The 23,155-nt window shown below is 45.4% G+C and overlaps 1 protein-coding gene across 1 annotated transcript; it reads left to right on the top strand.

Moving 5' to 3' along the window:
- Positions 1–718: 718 nt before the first annotated feature.
- On the top strand, positions 719–11,830 carry LOC142785138 (uncharacterized). Its single transcript, XM_075883581.1, has 4 exons — positions 719–816; positions 4,235–4,335; positions 5,614–5,735; positions 11,732–11,830. Exons 1-4 carry the CDS (start codon positions 734–736, stop codon positions 11,798–11,800), a joined length of 375 nt encoding a protein of 124 aa, XP_075739696.1. The 5' UTR covers positions 719–733; the 3' UTR covers positions 11,801–11,830.
- The last annotated feature ends 11,325 nt before the right edge of the window (positions 11,831–23,155 follow it).

Below are 23,155 nucleotides of genomic sequence, written 5' to 3'. Positions count from 1 at the left end.
ATCTTGATCTATACTTCAACGATTGCGCTTGTCTCTTTAGGACTTACTGGCGTTCAGGATGGCACACATTTTACTGGGTGACGCAAAGACGCAGACAGCGCTACGGGTATGTTAAACATGAGATCTCATGCCCACTATCGTGCACTCGAACTAACGTAGGTGAATCTTCTTGCACCTGCAGAAATACGTGGCTGATCACGTGCTTAAAAGTACAACCACCGACGAAGAGCTAACCATCTTCGAACCTGTAAGTTCCCCTTTCCGACGCTCACAGTCTTCGGACGTAATCTGTCATGAAAACTTCGATATGCTGCTCTAGGTGTAACGTCTCCTACAGGTGACGTGACACGTACTTATTATCTGAATGCCGCTGCCAAACAGTGTCACGTACAGCGGTTTCTAGAAAAAAATGCAGATGTCTCACCGTGTGTAAGATCACTCAGATGTCTCTGTCAGCCATGCTAAAATTTCTCATAATAATTATGAGTTCACCCAAATTAAACGTGCTGTTAAATTCACTGCATCAAAAAAAAAAAGAATGAAAAGTGTGCACAAATTAGAAAGCCACAGCCGGTGCGCAATAGGTCGAAGTACTAGTACGACACATGCGCTGCCCTAAATACAATTGGACCAAAGTAGCTGTCACTGACGTGTGCACATTACTGTATGCGTTCGAAGTCTGGCTCTGAAAGTGACGCATGCGCGCACGCAGGACGTCACCAAGGACCATCTCATGGTGTGGCGCCAGGAAGGCTTCAAGACGAAGGAGCTGGAGCGCACGCTTGGAACCACCAAGACAATTTCGTGGAAAAACGCGTAAGCCATGCCTCTTGAGGCAGCCACAGTTCTCTCAAGATGCAATGATTGTTCGGCGTGTTCGAATTTTCTGAAGTCTGCGGGATAGAAACAATGTGAGCACACACACAGCTCTACGTTTATGCCACTTTAATGTCAGTTACCTAAGGTTTTCGAATGCACGGTGCATCCCGCTTCACAGGCCTAGAAGACACGGCATGTCGGTTACACCACCGCTCAGTCAGCACCAGCGGAACTGTTTAGAATTAATTCACGGCTTAGTTTATCTTCTATATTTAGGATTCACTGCGAGAAAACGAAGCCAACTCGCATTTCAGTTTCGAGGCGACACTGAAACGCCTCGAAAGTTGAATCAAGTCAATTTATAAAGAAGTTGAGTCAAACTTATCTGCTACCAATGTTGTCATGAGGATAAGTTGGCTCGTAGTTTTGAAATTTCAAATGTGTCACAAATCTTATTAAACGTTATAACATCACTATTTTGAAATAAATTCATAAGGTAGACTCTTTATGTGGTGCTGGGCCATTATAGTCCGCCACATATGACAAAGTTTCATTACCAGCTTGCGGCAAGAGTATTCATGTGCATATAGCTTATCTGCGGTCGCATATATATTGCCTATAGAATAATGTTTTGTACTTAAATGTTCTTGTGTGAATGCGACCACCTCGGCTGGTATCGAAGCCGCTACCTTTGAGTCAGCAGCCAAGCAGCATAACCGCTGTCGCATTGAGTCAGGTCATTCGTCTAAACTCGACAAGGACACAGTAAAACCATATATCAAATCAGCGCAAGAAATAGGCACTTACACCAGTTCATGCATTGCAGGTGTAAATGCATGTAAGTTCCTATTTCATGGGCTTGTTCGGTATATCATTTTGCTGTATCTCTGTGGAACTCTGACAGATGGTCCGCCCCGGTGGTTAATTACGCTGTTCGGCTGCTGACCCGAAGGTCGCGGGTTCGATATCAGCCGAGCTGGTCGCGTTTCTATGGAGGTGAAATGGTGGTAGAGGATGGCGTACACTTCGATGTCGGTACACGTCAAAGAACATCAGATGATCGAAATCTCCAGAGCCCTCCACTACGGCGGCTGTCATAATGTTATCGTGATTGTGGGACGTAAGACTACAGATAATAATGAGCCCAAATATTCACTTACAGTCCCGTGGTAGCAAAATATCGGTGCCATATTTCGAGGGAACATGTGGGGCATGTTGTCTAACATGCGAAGCCTGTTGTTGCGGGCCACAGAGAATATTCTAGGCATCTCATTCGTGCACCTTCACTGGTACAAATGAAAGCCCGTTCATTCACACCTCGTTAATTCGAAATTTCGGATAATTCAAATGGTCGCCGCAGTTCGGTCCGCAGTGCGTAGGAGAGCATGTGTAAAACAATTCATTAATTCGAACAGAAATTGTTGCCTCTACGGGTGATTCGAAGCGCGCGCCGTCGAGCATCATCGCCGTCAAACACTAGTGGAAGCTTTTACGGCCGAACGATGGGTGCCACGACCGATTTTTTTTTAGCTCTTGAGGGGCCTCTGAGCAAAGGGCGTGCATATGGCCTCCGAAATCGGGAGAGCACTTTTCTTTTTCCGTCGCCGTCCTGCTATCGCGGCGCCTGGCGCCACTTGCATACGCGGGACACTGATGGGTCGGCGGAGTAGTCCTAGCAGTCTTAGGCCGCACCCAGCAGCGTCACTTTGTTGCTCGAGCACGTTGTTCGTTCACGCCGTTAAGCCATCTTATTCCACATCGAAGTTGCAAGATTCCACGGGTAAACTACTGCGCGAAGACTGTCAAGGAGAAGGTGGAGATTTTTCGAAAGGTTGACCAAGGGAAGTCGAGCAAATATAAAATGGCGAAGAAGCACGGCATATTTCCAAGCACGTTCTCAACCTACATGCGGGACAGGACGGCCATTTGAAATGCCTAAGAAGCTGCGGATTTTGGCGCCAGCCGGAAAAGGCAAAGGACAGCGATATTTCCAGAACTGGAGTCAGCTTCAATCATCTGGGTTAAAGAAATGAGAGCCCAGAGTATCGCATTGAGCGGCCCAATCGTCATAGCCAAGGCAGCCGATTTCGTCCTGCGCTTGAACATTCAAGATTTTGTCATCTCCGAGGGATGGCTTCATCATTTCAGGGAGCGGCACAATCTTGTATTCTACACATTATCCGACGAGGCAAAGGAAGGGGACGCCTAAACATGTACTACTTAGAGAAGCGACACCCTGCAGCAGTACACCCTGCAGAGCTACTCGCCACAGGCAGTGTTTAACGCTGAGGAGACAGTGTTATTTTTCAAGTTGCAGCCAGGCAAGACGATCATTTACAAGGGCGACAGCTGAGCCGGCGGCAAGCGCAGCAAAGAGCGTGTCACTGTTCTGGTCGCCGCAAATATGACCAGTACAAAAAAGGTGCCCCCTTTTTGCGATTGGCAAACACTCAAGCCGAGGTGCTTCAAGAACATTCGGTCACTCCCGACGGAGTACGCCACAAAGGAGAAAGCCTGGATGACTGGTGACCTAATCAGGAAGTGGCTACTGAAATTCGACAGGCGAATGGAACTGCGCGGCAGACGCGTTCTTCTTGTCGTCAACAACTGTTCGGCGTGCAAAGTCGACGTTGAGCTTAGAGCGACGAAGTTGGTGTTCCTTCCAGCAAACATGACTGCGGCCCTACAGCCGATCAACCATGGTGTGATCAGGATCATCAAATGCTTTTATAGGCGTCACATGCTGGAGAGAATGATTTTGTGTGCGGGTGGCAGGAAGGACTTCATCATTACGTTGCTCACTGCCATGAACATGTTGGTGCGCGCATGGAAACAGGTGACTACTACCACAATCGCCACAGTGGATTTGTAGCTGTAAGTGCGCAGGATAGTTGCGACATCGGCGTGGATGGGGCTGAGGAGCTCATGCCAGTGGCATCGCACGACACTTTTCAGGGTATACGTTTTGCCGATTATGTTGAAACTGACACCGGTGCATCGGTGTGTGGTGCCCTGACGGATGGAGACTTTATCGCTCAAGTAGCTGGTGCACACCCTGTTGCTGAAGAGCCAGCAGGAGAGGAAGACGAAGATGACGAAGTGCCTGTGCGCCCGTCAGCGTCTCAGGCGATAAAGGCACTTAATGGGGCGCGTCTCTTCTTCAGCTTTGAAGAGGGTGAAGAGGATTCCCTGCGCCGCGTTCGTGCACTGGAACAGCGCCGCAACTGTGGCATTCAGGGAAAAGAAGCAGACGGTCACCACGAACTTTTAGCCAATAAATATTTTTCATGCTCCCTCTCCCGAAATCCACCCATTTTGGCTTACTTTCATTATTTTGAATTTTGTTTAATTTGAAATTGCCCAGAATTCCCGTGGAATTCGAATTAACGAGCTTTTACTGTATTGCCTTTCGCAGAGACAACACTGTGACTCCCTTTGCCACGGCCAGCCACAATAGCACCATCGCTTTGCGGGCACCCTCTGCCGTGGCGGTGGCATGGTTGAACAAGAATAAAGGTATGAAAATCAGTGCAGTAGAGTTTCTATGCAGCTTCATAAGAAAAGCAAGCAAACTCGGATCAATTGCACAATTATAGCAGGGAAAAAGGAAAGCGCTTTCTCTTCTATATTTGACGGGCGTGCGTTCGAGAAAGCAAATCTACACCTTGTCATTTTATTTATGCTATTAAAAATGTAGCTCACGGCACTAATAAGCGTATCTCCAGAAGTCATTGTAAGAGATGGTATTTGAGAGCACTGGTGCATTACCCGCATCACTATACATGTGTCCACGTTTGTGGACTTCTGAAGCAAATTACAACACAGCAAACTGCTGAGTGTCGGTGAAAGTGCCTTTGTCACGCAGAGAGATTACTTATACGCCAAAAGTGAGCAGCGTATTTTTAGTGACCGGCATGCAAAAAAAAAAATGAAGTCGGTGAGCAGCTCAAGCAGTGTGCGATTGCCCAGGTCTGAATAGTTATATTTGTGAATACTATTCCTTCATACAAGGTGGTGTGCTATGCTATTGACCTCTGTGAACAATTGAAGCTCTGGAAGCCAGCACTTGCACTTATCGGTGGTGCTTTTGTTGGTTTTGCAATTATTGCGCCCTTTGTTTACAGACTGAGTTTTTTTTCTTTTTATTTCCAACATTTTTTTCTCCTGGCCCTGCTGCTCAAATCGGACAGAAAGACTTCATATGGTTAAGGCCGACACATCGGTGTTCAATGTCAAGCCATTGTGACAGGTTAAATGATGGTTAAATCTGAATGTGTGATAGCACACGATAAAAACTGGCCATGTGCACGAGTGCGATCCCGCAGATCCCATGCGCATGGGTGGCATGTGCATACAGTGTCTGCTAATGTTACTTATAGCTTGTGCTTCTAGGGTAATGCCCACTCCTGTATGACATTTGTGACAGCATCAAGCGTGTTAGTAGATGTAACCATGCGTTGTACGTTGAACCATTGCTATGCCAATAAAGATAAATTTAAGAAGCGTTCGTGACATTCCTTGTACCTTGCGCCATTGTTATTTTGAATTCGTGTCCACGCCTTGTTTAGGAGCGTGGATTAGAGGGCAGACAAAATGTTGAATACACTTGCCAAATACTGCTTTACCACTTACGCACGAAGATGGGTGTTCATTTTTGCAGCTAAAAGACTAGCATCAGATGACGGAATATATATATTCTTGCAACAACAAATTATTAGGCTCTAAAGACAGTACAACTCAAGTGACAAAAGTTGTTGACTTGGACAACAAATAGTTTATGTTATGCCCCTACAGCGAATTTCACGACCACGATCGGGGACCGTAAGCCCGTGTACGTGAACCCTTCAATGATGGCATGCTACGGGATACAAATGGACTTCAACTCATGGACACTCGTCGGGGAAGACATGCGCAAGGTGACATACTCGCTTTTGCAATACTGCATGGTGTACATCTCCGGATGCGTCGCGCATGATGAGAGAACAAGTGCAAATGGTTGCATAGCGTCCCTTTTAAATGCCACGCATTTTCTACGAGTATGTCTGTCTGCCTACCTATGTGTCTTTCTGTCCGTATGTCCAGGTATGCGCTTCCCTTTGCGCTGAGAATAAAAGAGCGGGCGCACACATATTTGGCACATTCTTCTACAAACGAATTGGCCTCGAATATATTCTCGTTATACGTGTCAAAGTTGCTTTACAAAACTACGCATTCAGCAACCAGAGGTAGACAACCAAAGTCGTTGCAATACAAAATGACTGTGGCTGTCTATGACTGTTGTTGACACGTACGAGTGTCTAATTCTTTTTTTTTGCGACAATTATATGGATAACTTGCCCTGCCCACGGTGATAAGGTGTAGAAGGCAAGGCGATGGGTAGGTTCCACCACCGTGTCGTCTTAGCAAAGCGTTAGAAACACTCGCATTTTCGTGCAAGCGTTGCATGGTCAGCGCAGCGGGATAAACGCTACCGTCCTTAGAATTCCTCATGTATGCCTTTTCTAGTAAAAGACGCACATACAGAATATATACGTGTTGTTATGGTGGCTCAGATATGCACAATATTGGCTTTTTAATTGACACTCGCACAAGTATGAACGCTGAACCTATAGCAATATTGGTGGATGCTGCGGATGGGGTCGGCCATTTGGGGTATCGTGTGGTGCGGTTTAGGGTACCCGATACTGTAATGGACACACAGACAAATGTACAGACAGACCAAAATTTTTGCGCCGAAGGTCCCCAAGAAAGACTATCGTCTTTATAAAGCCGGTGTTGGGCGTGACCGTCTTTTCGATCGCGAGAGTTTGCCGGCCATGCAAGCCACCTACCTCCCGAGCTGCGCTGACACGACGAGGAGTATTTCCGAGAGTCGTGCATATTCAGTGGCGCTCTTGAATATATGTTGTCTTGCCACAGCCTCCAATGCAGCACAAACGCGTCTCGAATGTGGTGGCTTAAGTCGTTGCGAAGGCATGAAACACAAATGTGTTCCAAACGCACTGCACAAGTCAACTTCAAGACAAAAAAGATTCTGAATACGGGGGAAAGATATATTGTACAATTTATTTTCTCTTTACTTTGATGGTTTTTACTTTCTTGCGAATGCCGCCACGTGAATTCGACACTTTGCTTGAGCTGCTTCGCCCCGCCATCTCCAAGCCAAGTATTCCGTGGTGGCCATGGTGCTACAGACCCAGAGGAACGCATTCGTTTGTATCTGGTGGCAGCAGGCCACTGAAATAAAAAAAAAAAACAAAAAGAATGAGCAGTGCTGATTGGTTCCAGCAGCTTTGCGACTGCAGTCGTGCGATTGGAAAATCGGTCAGGAAGCTAGTTGCCAAAGCAGTCGCTTTGCGACCATTCGCGACTGTTGTCAACCACGCGCAAATGGTCATGCGACCGCAGCTAGTCGCCGGTGTGCACGAGCCTTAAGGCAAACTAGATGTCAAAACAACTATTTCTTTGATTAGAAATAATTTTTAAACTTGGAAGGTAAAAACCAGCTTCGAGTAATTAGTTGGTATTTATCATATAATTACGATTCCATCAAGGTTTAGAGAAAAAGAAAAGCTTTAGCCTGTAGTGCAAGTGCTGCCGAAAAGAATGATATCAAGTTTGTTTAGGTATCTTCACAGAAGCTTCCTTATGACTTCTGTAAAGCAGATTCACTTCATAAAAATAACAATGCCAAGAAAATTGCGTTTCCAGTTTTCAAAACATTTTTAATTTTATATATGAAGCTTTTAACAAAAATAAATGGTATTTTGCCATAATATAAAATTTTTCAAAACATACTTCTGACTACAAACACCTCAAATTGCAATTTTCGAAATGTCAGCATTTTTTTACAACTTTGTGCTATTTTAAGACTCTCATCCCCCCTTAATTTTAGAGCATGATCAAAGCGCATACTGAATGGTAGTTCTAACCTCCAACAAAAATAACCCGGGAGAGTGACCAGACGATCAAAACAATTTAAGACCATGTTACTATAGTAGAGCTTTTAAATCGGGCGTAGAAAAGTGAATCAATTGCATGAGTATGCTGCATCTGCAAAGTATGCTGCAACTGCATGAGTAAGCTGCACCATGAGTATACTGCATCCGTGGGTACCTTCGTGAAAAATTGAAGTGGCAACGTGCAAAGAGGGCCTCTAGCATCTCGCACAAGTACCCCTGCAGCAGGTGTGCCCAAACCAAATGAAAGTGCACTCGATCCGGTGAGGTGTTTTCAAGAAGGCTGCTTAGATCATCCATTACACGGAGTTTCTTTTACAGTAAAAGCAAGTGAGAAAACTGTCGAGAGAAAGGATGTGAAGTTGCTGTAACGTTTCGCTCTCTGCTTTCGATTGGTAGCTGTCACCAAGACTCGTTTGATGAACAGTGCGAAGCACAGGTACCGTTTCTTGAAGAAAGTCTTTTATTTTTTGTAACTAGTTGAAGACATGAATACTGTTTTTTATGAAGCATTTTTGTGTTTCAGTAAGTCAACTTGTTGAGGCTTTTGGTCTAGGCCAGATGACAGTGGTTAAAATTCTAGCGCTCGTCATTAAATTTTTACGCTGAAAATGCTCATTCATGTAAAATTTCCCGTACTTGGAGGTTGAACCGAACGCAGACAGTGCAAGTATAGGCAGGACATTGATTCTTAGCCAACTTGCGATGAGCAAAACATCCGGGCCAATCTATACAGGAGATCTTGTCCAGTCCACAAATGCGACGCGAGAATGTCAACTGGAAGCGCATGATGAATGGTTAAGTTCGATAACAGTACAACAGGGAAGCTGGCGCGAAGAACAGCGCAGCGAACCGCCGCGGTACGCTGCGCTGTTCAAACTGCAGCGCAAGATTAGACTGCAGCGCCGCTACACTCTAAAAAAAAAAGAGCGAGTAAGAAGGGTGTCTTTTGTCTCACAGCAATAATCGTCATCTATATTGCGTTCTATCCTTGCGCTATCGCCCCGCGCCCGGTACATACCGGTAACGATCGACATGCCCATTATCAAAGTTACACTGCATTCTCGATAGGAAAGTGGCCAGCGCCGAGTTTTCAAGAAAGGAAGTGCACGCAAGCCTGATGACGATTATTGTTGTGGGACAAAAAGACACCCTTTTTACTCGATATTTTTTTAGAGTGTAGTTCTCACGACCACCGTTCGTCTCATCCTTCTCCGCTGGCGAAGATACGGAGCTTTGAAACTGAGTTTAGTCTAGCAACGTTGGTCGAGGCCAGTTAGATTGCAGAAAATGATGCTATGTCATCACTGTCTTGTTTGCTCTATGATGAAGGAAATCGCTCATCAGGATGATGCTGGCTTTTCAATATGTCTGCTTGTGAGCTGTAAGTTTGTTATTTTTTGTCATTGTTTTTTTCATAATAGTCCGGGTGCTCATAATATCAAAACCAACGTCCGATTGAAAATGTGTTGTACTAACGAGCCGATATGAGGCCTCGTAAATATCAACTAGCTTGTTGCTGTTGTGCCAGTGTTTTGTGCTTTTCAGGTACTAGGCTACAGATAAAACACCATAAAGGGTATTGTGAACGATTCTTGTAATTGATTTAAAAAGGATACTTCATCGCATATCAATGAATCTAATTGGTTTACTTGATTGTTTTTTTTTGTTAGAATAAATCATCATTCTAAACACAACATCAACATCGGCCAAAAAGGTCACCCAATAAAGTGAGCTTCCTTCAATTTCCCTACGTACTATACTGAATTGCTTCAAGTGCTTTTTTTCAGTAGTAGCACAGATTACTTCTGGCAGCTGGAGGTTGCAGTAGCTCTAGTATACTATCTGTCGCTTTCTGGGACAGATGATTGTGGACGGTATTTTAAATGCAATGATTTTCTTGTCGATTGAAACGTCCATCCATCCACCTGTCTTACGCTCATTCAACCATCTCAATTTATTCATTTAATTAATTTATTTCATTCAACTTTACTTCAAGGGAACCCTGATGGCATGCGAAGCAGCAGTGGTACGCGCGGCGTTGACCCGGTTGAAACGGGCGTCGACGCGTGTGCTGGAAGAACGACTTGAAGCGAAACTCGGTGTTGCGTTTACTCGAGTAAACGCTTGTTCGAAATGCAAAGACATGGGAGATGGGACGCGTTCAAGACTTGCGCTCGGCTTCCTTGGCTCGCATCTTGTCAGTGTTACCCGCGTGCCGTCGGTGTTGACGTCGCCATTCGCGAACGCCATCGGCTGTCCACATAGTCGGCGCCGCTAAATTCTCAAGGCGCGCGCAGTTCGCGCACCCGCTGGCTCGTGGCTTCTCGCCCGGTTGAGACGATGCCCAAGTGAGAAGTAGGCTCGAGCTTCACGAGCAATGGAAAGTGTGAAGTAAGAGGAAGCTGATATGCGGCGAGCGCGTGGCAGACGAGAGAGAGAGGCGTCACGGTGCACTGCCATGAGGGCGTGAGCTACTTCGCATTGCTCCAACACCTGCGGCGAGGGTAACGGTGCGGACGGAGGGACAGCGTTACACAGGCTAGTAAAAGCTGCTTCGAATCTAAAAAATATCATGCCCACGCGCTTTTTGTTTTGTTTGTCATTTATTTTTTGAAGAATGCTTCACCAGGTTACATAAAAAATTTTGGTTAGACGCTGGAAGTTGTTGCGTGCCCAATTTAAAGCTTCGTACCACAAGATTTCACGGGCGGAGCTCCTAATGCCGTGGGTCGGTACATGCATGTCTGTTTGCGACCGGTTCATAACCTCCTAGTTGTAATACTCACTCAGCAGGTGGCGCTAGTGTGAGTGACAGGCAGACGGACGGACGGACGAATGCCCTGTTGGATAGACCTCATTGTCAATGACTGTATCGTGCAGCCCATGCTTTCCAAATACTCACTCAGATGTATCCATATGCAACTTACCACGATCTGAGGTACGTGCATAGACAGTGTTTACAAACTTCCCACTGCAGCCAGTACAAGAAGCTTTTTCGCTTCATTTTACGGACCGTAAAGCCGTAATAATGAAAGGACCTCGCAAACCAGCCACCATGACAACGAAGAAACGAAAAGAGCAAACGAAGAAACGAAACAACAAACTAACAAGAACAAAATAAAAGTGTATTTGTATAATATACGCACAGTCTTGCGTCTTTGTAATGATGTAATGGGGAAACTTCTCACGGAAGAGTTACGGTTTACCGATAATTTCCCCCTGCCAAGTTTTGCCCCCTCATAATCATTCACTCCGTGGGTATGGCGCGAGTTTTTTTTTGCGCCATAATGCTCCTCATCGCACTTTCAACAACTGGCACGGTCAAACTGAAATTTGTTATGAGGCCTGGTGAGTGGCCCTTAAGGTTTTCGCAGACGGAGGAAAAATTGACCCTTAAACTTGGTTAATACGGGACTAAAATACCCTTCTGGCCTATTAGTGGTCTGGCTGTTAGCTCCTGTGCTGCCATGTCAAAAAAGAAGGAGACCCAGGTGTATGTTTATTCTATGGCAGACACTTGAATCAGTATTCTGGGCATTAAAATAAGAGACCATGTTCTGCAAACCCTGTGTGAAAAAAGATTACATGGCTATGCTAAATGAATGGCGCCTTTGTACCATCGTAAACTACAAACATTTCTTTTTGCTTTTTTGTCGTAGACATAGGCGCCGTTAGTATTTTTTGAAAAAAAAAAGGTGTTTTTGTAAAAATTTATTCTGCTCTAATAACAATTATGGGGCCTCAAATTTTTTCCTGCATATTTTTGGCACCTGAAATCTGATTTTTTCGTGCCTGAAAATCTCTTATTTTTAGTCGAGACATTTCATGTGCAGCGTGCTAGGGCGGTATTTATAGCGCTTTTAAAGGTTGTCACAAAAAACTTAAATAAAAATTATCTATAGTCGCTGGTAACTAATTGTGGCTGATTGTAATTGACACTGTATTTTCAGAACCGAGTGGACGCCATCAACAGATGGTACCTTTTGGGCGAGGCAGCGAGGCAGTTTAAAGATGCGTAAGTGTTTTCACGTATTCGAGGAAGTTGCACGAATATTGTTTGCCATTATAAATGCCCGTGTGAATCGTTCATCTGCCACGATGACTTAGTGGTTATGGTTCTTGACTGCGACCCCGAAGGAAGGTCGCTAGTTCGAATCTCGGCTGAGGCGGCCGCATGTCGATCGAAGTGAAAGGCTCAAGGCACGCATGCTTGAGGCCCACGACTTCCCAATGAGTGTATGGTATTCGCATCATTTTGTTACCTCTGGCCATCAAAATTGCTTACCTCCGTCCGATGTTGCTTTAAGCACGCGGACGTCAATTGACGAGGGTTTCAACTTGGGTTTGTTGTGGATTCGTCTTGATGGAAGCTGAGGCGCACGATGTATCGAGACACAAAAAGAAACACACACAAAGTTCAAAATAACTGTAGTTTATCGGCGAGAAATATGACCTACGTCTAACACTCGGTACCTATTACAAAGCAAAGGAAAGACAGACGAAACTAACAGACACGTGTCGTACCAGTGAGGTGTGCATTTTTTTTGTCTAGTAAAGACATGGATGGAGCCCCGCCGCGGTGGTCTAGTGGCTAAGGTACTCGGCTGCTGACCCGCAGGTCGCGGGTTCAATCCCCGGCTGCGGCGGCTGCATTTCCGATGGAGGCGGAAATGTTGTAGGCCCGTGTACTCAGATTTGGGTGCACGTTAAAGAACCCCAGGCGGTCAAAATTTCCGGAGCCCTCCACTACGGCGTCTCTCATATTTAAATGGTGGTTTTGGGACGTTAAACCCCACAAATCAATCAAATCAGACATGGATGGCATGCTGATGCATTTGCTTTTGAGGCATGTGATATTGTGGGCTTTAATGACTAGGTGCTTTTCGTAGTGGTGAGGCAGCCAGTGCGTGCACCTGTTCAGACCGCTAGCCTGTTTTGGCTGGCTGCGCGGGAGAGGAGGAGGGAATCTCGTGCTTTTGCGCGCGTGTCGCTATCGCTAGGCAATGATAATGCCAAAGGCACACCAGTGCCACCACCGCGCCTCCGCCATGTGGCCGTTATGATTGGCTGTGACATAGTGACGAGTGTCGGTGAGCGGCAAAAAATATGTCCTGGAGCGATCAGACTAGCCGCGTCGTTTTCCTTTCTCTCCGCTTTGCAGCTTTGGCAGCCCCGCTTTTGGTGTGAACGAGCCTTTAGATTGTTTTTGAAAGTTGCACTCACTGGATCATTTATACCGACGTAGTCGGGGGAAAAGACGACGGCGAACTACCCTGGCGCCATCGCTTAATCGTCGCAGACCACTTCAGTAGAGCTGTATCTCGTTGACGCTACTTATAGTCTCCCATTTTTCTCTTTGCTGTACACTGTCGTTCTTTATAAAAGGGAACACGTGACTAGCTTTCTACAATGGCTGCCTACAGTATCTTGCAGCGCTTGTCCAGCGGCCATAACTTGTTTTTTTGCCAATAGATGACGCCAAAAGCTAACATCTTTTCTTTTATTGTTCTTTGATGATGATCCGGTAGACAGCCGCCACAGAGCGCAGGCCACGCGCTCGCGTGTTCCCTTTCATGACGGACGGCAATGTACAGTCGATTGTGACCAATATAAAAGGAAACGCTGAGAATACCTCTCAAAGGTTGTAGCGGTTAAATGCAGTTGGCAGGTGCCAAGCTGTTAACACTAAATGCTCTAGTGATAAGTTCTGCAATTCATTACACGAAATTCATATTGCCACCCTGTATGTAATCACTACTTACACATACCAAATACATAGCTCACAACCATACTTTTTCCTGCTTTGAAGGTGTTTTCACTGTCATTCATTTTAGTGTGTAAGCACTGCCACTGAATATAGCGTCGCCATGTCTTTACGCTCTTTGGTGTTTTTTTGGCGGCATTGCTGTAACAATTGCCAAGAATGCGAATATGCTTGCTAAATAGGCTACTTAGTTTGATAGAGACCTGCGGTGCATGATAATCGATGATACCAAACTAGTGTTCTCTGATTATTTAATATCAATAGTTGTCCTAAAAGTTAGTGCGGGCCATGCAAACAAGTCGCCTTAAAAGCTGAGAGGCTATCAGAAGTTTAAGCGGACATATAAGGGGGATGCATGCTTCACAGTTCACAGTTCATGCTTATACGCTGAACCACTTGCCGTTTAGGACTTGACATCTTCCGTAGTGTTACGATGACAGCTTTATCAACCATTGTATCATTTTGCATGTATCATTGTATCATTTTGCATCATTGTATCATTGTATCATATCAACCATTGTATCATTTTGCATTTATCGAAGGGCCTTAGTTTTTGTCCAGCAAACAGTGGGTTCAATAAGTTTCAGCTCATTAAGGACCTTCACAACTTCGCCCGAAATATGCGCCTTAAAGAATATTTTTACGATCACTCTAGTGACCACAGAAGCGGGCTGCTACTGCCTCAGCAGAGACACTGGACCCCACCACCGCAACGTGATAGGTGCTTAGACCTATATATTAAGGCTGTACAACAAGATGTCATAGATTCTTACAAACCTCGTGCTCCCCATCGACATAACCTATCAACAAAAGAAAAAAGGGCACTCGCAGAGCTAGCAAATAACCCCGACATCATAATCAAGCCGGCAGACAAAGGTGGTGCTATTGTCATTCTTAATCAATGAGACTATATAAGTGAAGCTTAGAGGCAGCTCTCAGATCGAAACTTCTACAGGCCACTCCCTACCGATCCTACAAACGACTACAAGGTCGAATTGCAGGACGCAATCGCACAACTTGTAAAAAATGAAAAGATCGATAAAACGATAGCCCGGTAACTCGTCCCACTCAGCCCTGTTGCAGGTAGATTTTATCTTCTGCCCAAGATACATAAAGTAAATAACCCCGGACGCCCTATCATCTCTGGCATAGGAACAGTAACTGAATACTTATCCAGGTTTGTCGATAGCCTCATAAACAGGATCCCACCTACTTTCTCATCATTTATAAAGGACACAAATCACTTCTTGAAAGACATTTTAGACATAGGTGTTCCCGACGATAGCTTTCAGGTAACACTTGACGTCTCGTCCTTGTACACAAACATTCCACACAACGATGGCATTTGCGCTCTCATCAAGGCTTACGATGATTGTTGCTTTGACAAGCCAGTTGTTGGTGAAACCATTGGTACTCTCATGAAGCTCATCTTAGAACTAAAGAACTTCGAATTCAATAACTTGCACTACGTTCAAACAAACGGGACATCTATGGGCACTAGAGTAGGTCCTAACTACGCAAATATCTTTATGGGCCTGTTGGAAGCTAACTTCATGGAGAATTCACCTTTGAAGCCATGCTTCTACAAACGCTTCATCGATGACATCTTCATGATTTGGCCACATGGCGAAGCAAGTCTCTTAAGCTTCATTAAGAATTTCAACAATGCCCACCCCGCCATTACTTTCACCCATAATTACTCATCAACAACGATAAACTTTCTTGACGTTACCGTCACAGCTAGCGAAGGACGGCTCTCCACAAATCTCTTTCGCAAACCGACTGATAGGCGTCAACTCCTCCATTTCCATAGCAGTCACGTCCGACATTGCAAAACAGGGATACCGTACAGCCAAGCTCATAGGTTTAAAAGAATATGTTTCAGCCACGAAGATTTCCTTTCGAATTGCCATGACCTGAAACGTTCACTCATTCTACGTAAATATCCACGGGGAATAATTGATGACGCAATAAAACGCACTGACAAACTAAACCGAACTGACCTGCTCATCGCTGACCCCAAGGCGTTGTGTACGTCCCAGGTTAACCTTGTGCTCACCCATTCAACGTCAGCTCCAAACGTCACCGCGATTTTGAAGCGACACCATAAAATATTAACTCAAAGCAAGCGCCTTAAAAATGTATTCGCAGAGCCACCGAGAGTGGTGTACAGACGTGCACGTAACCTCCGTGATATTCTTTATTCGTCTAAGCTCGCTGCCCGTAAACAAAATGGCTGCGCTCCTTGTGGGAAGTCGCGGTGCAAGGTGTGTGCGCACATGGTAACTACGCAAACTGTCATCAGTTCATCCACTGGCTTTCAGTTAACAATCAGGGGCAATCTAAATTGTGACAGTTCCAACGTAGTATACATGCTCGAATGCGATATCTGTAATCTACAATATATTGGCCATACAGAAACACCGTTTAGAACTCGTTTTAATAATCATAAGTTCATAAGTCGCATGTCAAAACCCTTACAAATCGGCCTCTATCGAAACATCTAGCAATGCCTGGTCATTCTTTCGACAATATTAAAGCAACGGTACTGGAATCCGGTTTCCGCTCACATCATGAGCGGGAATTGCGCGAGTCGTTTCTAATCTACAAGTTCGGTACACTAAACTCTGGAATAAACGAACACGCAGACACACTCGCTAATCTACCTTGCACCACTTAAGGTGTCTCATACCCTTCCGAGATTTCTAGTTCATTTTCTGTTATTTTACTCCGTATTTTTGTTTTCGGCAGAACCATCCTTGTTCCCAGCTTAACAAACTCAGTTTACCTGTTTATCTTTAGTATGTATACCGCTCGTTCATGTGCTTCAATCTGCACATGAACGAGCGGAACGAGTTTCCTCGTTAGTCGTGCCTTTTCGTTTCCGTATATATATATATATATATATATATATATATATATATATATATATATATATATATATATATATATATATATATATATATATATATATATATATATATAAGTAAATCATGACTCGCGAATATGCGCACTATGCATTTTTAAATAAAATACACATTAACAGTGGCTATTTATTTGAGAGTGAAGTTGGAGACGATATGTTTTACTTATTCACAATAACATTAATGATGTATGTAATGTTCAATTGTCGTTGAGTGAGAGCCAGAGGAAACTCTTGTGCTTTTAAGGCTTCAATCAGACAACCACACTGGCTGCGTATAGGAGCTAGTGTATAAATGAAAAACCATCTACCTCCCCAAAAGCAATTGTTATGCTAGCTAGTTAAGCATAACTGGCCTTGACATATTACCTTAGGCATATTAGACATTGCTTCACTTCATTTCATGCACAATGCTGATTTAATAGCGCACTTCTGATACTGGTTTATTAGCGCACTTCGGCGCAAAGTCGCCGAAGCTCGCTAAGAAATGCTTCGAGCTTCGGAGACTTTGCGTGTATCTGTCTGTCTGTCTGTCTGTCTGTCTGTCTGTCTGTCTGTCTGTCTGTCTGTCTGTCTGTCTGTCTGTCTGTCTGTCTGTCTGTTTACGATTTTTAGCTCTCCTGGCCGTTTCGATTATGGTGTTGATGTCAAAGTTGGTATGGCATAACATGACTGTATGAAGAACATATTTGAATAATCATAACATGAAAATCATGACATGGATGTCATGAATGCCATGATTTACATTTCATGGTCTTGCAGCTTTTGCGGTGGTTTCGTTCACATGGCATGTTGCAAAACTGGTATGGTATGACAAGATTGTATGGCGAACACAAGCAACAGACTCTAACATGAAAATCATGACATGCGTGCCATGTAACAACTTGACTACATCTCAGGCTCATGATGCGCTCGCGGGCGTTTCACTAGCGTCAGATATGCCAAACTTGGTATTAAAGTACGTGAATGAATGACGAAGGCGTGTGAATGGTGCAAACATGATAATCATGAGATGCGTGTCATGTAACAACATGGCTACATGCCATGCTCATAATGGAGTGGCGGCCGTTTCGCTAGCTCCCCATGTACCAAACTCAGTATTGCGCGTTGCGAATGAACAACATAGGTAAATGACACATACAAACATGATAATCATGGCTTGCATGTCACGTAACAGCTTGACTACATGCCACACTGATGATGCGCTCGCGCCCGTTTCGCTAGCTTTACATATGCCAGATTTGGTATTACGGGACGTCAATGAATGACAAAGGTATGTGACTGGTGCAAACATGATAACCATGAGATGCGTGTCGTGTGAGAACATGTCTACATGCCACAGTCAAAGCGCCAATACATTTCGACGTGACGCGGTGCGTGTGCTCATCAGCGTTAATTTCGTCGAGTCACGCCGGCGTTGCCAAGCCAGGCACCAGTCCTGCCATATACTCGAAGGTGCGGGCCGCGCTGCGTTGCTTTGACGCATGCGCTGCGTCCGGCGTACCTCCGTCACGCAAAGAGGGGGACGCAGTGTTGTCTGGTTAACGCATCGGCGTGAAATGCAGCATGTCGCATTTCGCGCTGGCTACCGTCGGGCTACGCCGACGGACGCTGGTCGGGCCGGTCGCGCCTGGCGTCAGATTAAGAGTGATCGCGTTTTGGTAACGTAGCTGGTGGTGGTAAAAAACATTTATTTCAGAAAAAGTTTACTAGAGAGTGCCGACGTGGCCCATCGGCGTGCTAGAGTGGCAAGACCCTATTCCGGGACGCCAGTGGAGCTGGAAGCTGCCCGTGCGCGCTCCACCAAGGAGCGTTGTGCAGCCAAGGTAGAGCAGCCGAGCAGGTGCTCCTCCCAAGCCTCTCTAGTTGGGATAGGAAAAGGGGATGAGAAAGGGACGGGATTAACTGGGCACGATGCTACGACGTGATATGTGTCGGCGAGCACATGACAGGTCGAGCAGGTGCCATTGATTTCCGGCAAAAAGTGCCTGGCGACCGCCGGACTGATAAAGGTGTTCGTCTGCAGGCGGCGTAGCAGTCGTTCGTCCGCTTTCTCCAAACCGCGTGCGGGGTCCGGGTAGAGGCGGCGCGAAGCCCGGTAATAATCCAAAATTTCGCGAAAGCGCGTCAGGTTGGTATTGCCAGATTCCGTCTCGGGACATGGAGGGGCAACGGCCCGGACAGGAGAAGCGCGGGCAGCGGCATTTGCCGCCTCGTTGCCGGGCAGGCCCGAGTGGCCTGGGGTCCACACTATACGAATGGGATGAGGGTTAAAGCGCCAAGAGGCTGCCTGTAGTAGGCTAGCCGCCAGCGGAGCAATGGAACCCTGAAGGTACTGAGAACAGGCTGAGCGCGAGTCCGTCAGGATGGTGCGTGAGGCAGGGTGAGAGGCGGCCAAAGCTATGGCAACCTCTTCAGCGTGCGTTACTGTGTCTGCTCGAAAGGAGAGGCCATCTACGTGTTTGCCCTCTGTAATCACGGCAGCCGTGAAGTGACCCGAGGGGGAGGGACCCGAGACGTCCACGTAGAAAACACCAGGACGATCGGAGTGTCGCGTATGAAGGGCCGCGGCGCGTGCTAGTCTACGGCCAGGATGGAGGTCAGGGTTCATATTACGGGGTAGAGGTTCCACCCATAGCTTTTGACGCCAGAGCTCTGGTACCGGCTGCAGAGGGTCTTGGTCAGATATCGGGTTAAGGCCAAGTCTGTGTAAAAGACGGCGCCCTGAAGGCGTCTGTGACAGTCGATTGATTTGATTAACGCGATGAGCTTCGCGCATCTCTGCAAAGGTGTTGTGTACCCCCAGAGCCGTGAATCGGCTGTTGGAAGTTGCAATAGGTAGGTCTAGAGCGCGTTTGTATACTGAACGAAGAAGGACGTCCAGCTGGTGCTCGTGTCGACGACGCAGGCGAAGGTAAGGCAAGGCGTAGAGGACGCGACTGGTCACAAACGCGTGGGCCAAGCGGAGGGACTGAGACCCGCGGAGGCCGCCGCGCTTGGTAGAAACTCGCCGTATCATGCGGCTCACCTGTTCGCTGGTGCGTCTGAGGCCTGCTATTGTGCCCTTTGGATCCAAAGATGATGTGAGGTGAAGGCCAAGAACCCGAATATTTTGCACTGACGGGACGGGCCCGGACGGAAGAAAAATTTGAGGTGGCGGTAGCGGAGAAACTGAAAGAAGAGCCGATTTAGCTGGAGAGCACTCCAGGCCGCATGAACCTGCGTAGGTGTCCACCAGAAGGGCAGCCTTTTGCAGGCGTTCTTCGATTTGCGCTAAGGAGCCGGTGTTGGTCCAGATTGTGATATCGTCCGCATATAGTGCGTGTTGTATTCCCTCGACCTCGCTTAGAAGAGAGGGGAGGTTCATCATCGCCAGGTTAAAAAGCAGAGGAGACAGGACTGCCACTTGAGGTGTACCCCGCGTGCCTAATAAGTACGGGCCGTGTTCGGTAGAGTTAAGGCGAATGAAGGCGGTGCGATGTGATAGAAAGGCGCGAATGTAGTTGAAAGTCTTCTGCCCGCAGTTTGTGGTAGACAGGTTAGTGAGTATAGTGCTGTGTTTGACGTTGTCGAACGCCCCGCGGAGATCGAGAGCGAGCACGGCTTTATCGTTATGGCGCATAGTAGTCGGCTCTATGATATCGTGTTGAAGCTGGAGCAGGACGTCCTGCGCCGACAGATGCGGGCGAAAGCCAAACATCGTGTCGGCAAAGGTGCTCCTGGCCTCCAAGTAGGCGGAAAGGCGTTCGCGAACCATGGTTTCCATGAGTTTGCCTGCGCAAGACGTAAGTGTAACGTAGCGTCGCTTTGCCCAACGCGCGCGCGCGTCAAAGCTACATCATGGTATTATGGGCTCAACGAAATTGAAATTTCGCTGGGATTGAACTCTCGAGAAAAAAAGTCTAAATCGCAGTGAATGAATGATACAGGTACAATTAATGCAAATCTTAATAATAATAATAATAATAATAATAATAATAATAATAATAATAATAATAATAATAATAATAATAATAATAATAATAATAATAATAATAATAATAATAATAATAATAATAATAATAATAATAATAATAATAACAATAATAATAATAATAATAATAATAATAATAATAATAATAATAATAATAATAATAATAATAATAATAATAATAATAATAATAATAATAATAATATATTAATAATAATAATAATAATAATAATAATAATAATAATAATAATAATAATAATAATAATGTCACGCAGTTTATTTACGTACAGACCTACTGGAAAGCCGAAGAACGCCAGAAGGCCGAAAATACAAAACAAACGCAAGCTCGGGTCGCGCGCGTGCACCAACGCTGTGGCTTGCAGTTTCATGCTGCTTCGTCGTCGTTCGCATAGTTCCCTACAACAACAACAACAACAACAACAACAACAACAACAACAACAACAACAACAACAACAACAACAACAACAACAACAACAACAACAACAACAACAACAACAACAACAACAACAACAACAACAACAACAACAACAACAGCAACAACAACAACAACAACAACAACAGCAACAACAGCAACAACAGCAACAACAGCAGCAACAACAACAACAACAACAACAACAACAACAATAACAATAACAATAACAACAATAATAATAATAATAATAATAATAATAATAATAATAATAATAATAATAATAATAATAATAATAATAATAATAATAATAGCAGCTCGCACGATCTCGCGGGGCTAAATCTGGCCTCTTGATCACCATATCTCTTTGCTTGGGCACCATGCAGCCAGTGGCCCAACTTCATCGGGTATATGTGGATGTGGGAGGCCCTCAGACCTACAGACTTGGACCTGTGGGACGAGCACATCCAACTTTTCATCCAGACCGAGAGAAAAGCCTACCAAACGATCACAAGCAGAGGAGATGATGACGCGTACATGGTAAGTTTACGCATGCCTGCGAACAGACAGAGCTGTACAAAACCATCTACGCGTGTGTCATGACTGCCAAATGTCTCGCTTTCCCCAAGTCGCTTATGATGCTAAATGCGTGATCTGCAAATAATGCAGCGATGACTTGTTTTTTATCGAGCTTTGCGCTAAAAGCTTTTCGAAAGCACCTTGAAAATCAAAGCAGCGAGCCTCTGTGAAGTGAGGCCGCATGATGGCGTAGGCGTCGCCGCCACGATTTGTATATGTTTGTAAAAAAAAAAAGGTGCAGAGCAAAATTCTTCAGGAATATATTCTCCGGCGCGTATAATATTAACGAGCGACCTCTCGCTCCACAGCGCACAGCGCTAAGCACTTGGCCATCAATTTCTGTACACCCTTTACCGATGGCGGTAGGCCGACCTTGCTTCATTCATCAGGAAGTGTGTAGGTCCCACAAAATTTTTCTGGGCGTACTATGAGTAATGTGTATTTTACGAAATAGACATAGTTTAGCGGGCGTAGCGGAATATGGGGATACAAATGGGCATGTGCAGAACGCTAGAAAGCCCTTCGCATTCGCCGTACGCAGGTTATGTTTCGGATTTAGCGCTACCATATTTGTGGGGTTACCGGTTTAACTGGCGGAACATGGGACAGGCCTTTGTCCTGCAGTGGACGTAGTCAGGCTGATGATGATGACGACGATTTGTGGGACGTTGCGGGACGTGTGGGTTAGGGACGTTTCATGCGCTAGCTGCACAGCCGCAACGCACATTCCGGCACACCTGCCGCACCCAAGCAGTGGGTGAAAGAGCGTCGCCAATTGGCTTATTTGTCCTCCGCTTGCGTGCGGCAGGGGTCCCGGCACGTGCGTTGCGGCTGTGCGGGTGGCGCATGGAACTGCCCTTAACGTAGAGTACAGCACTAAAAAATGACGGAAAGTTTGGGCGCCTGTTTTCAACTGAATTTATTGCTGATGGAGACGGATTCACTTCATTCGTGATAAACGACTGCATGAAAGTGCTATGCTTGGCTTCAAATAAATTCGAAGAACGAGTAATAAATACTTAGGGCAGTTTTTGAGATAGCTTTCGATTTGAACCATGCCTAGGCCTAACGAGAAAAAAAAAACAGTGTACAGCAATCTGTAACGCAAACGTTTTTGCAATCGGTGCGTGATTCATATTTTACGTTAATTGTCACTACACTAGGTAGTAATATTGCTGCTTGCGGAAATGCAGGCAAGCAATACTCAGTTTTTTTTTGCATTTTTGAACGCATTCACAATTTGCCTAATGATGCCAGCGTGCCACTGTACTAAAAAAGGGCTGACCGCAAGGAACAATTGCGGTACGGTAGCGCTGCTCCCTTAATCCCCGCTATCACGATAACGCTAATAACTGATGTTGCAGTTTCGTTGCCCATATTTTATCACAAATATGGTACATTGTTTAGTATTGCTGTAATTTTTTTGTTGCTACGCGTTTACAATGTTCAGAATTAGCTATATTTTACTGAGTGTTCCCACATATTAGTTTAAAAATCGCGCTAAATATGATTGCCGAGAATGATGCCAAATGCAAACCAAACTGCTTAAGTGAAGGAATGTCTCTAAAATTGTTACTGAAATATATTTTCAGTTTTCTGTGACCCCCCCCCCCCCCCCCCGAAATAAAGACAAGTTCGTGCTTCAATTAGGTATGTAAAAATATATGTTTAATTTACAAAGCCACCAATGTTTCCAAATTGATGTTCA

This window comes from Rhipicephalus microplus, unplaced genomic scaffold (genome assembly GCF_043290135.1).
Source record: "Rhipicephalus microplus isolate Deutch F79 unplaced genomic scaffold, USDA_Rmic scaffold_18, whole genome shotgun sequence".
NCBI classification, from domain to species: Eukaryota; Metazoa; Arthropoda; class Arachnida; order Ixodida; family Ixodidae; genus Rhipicephalus; species Rhipicephalus microplus.
The sequence above is the reverse complement of the archived record's forward strand: the minus strand, read 5'-3'. Positions and strand labels throughout refer to the sequence as shown.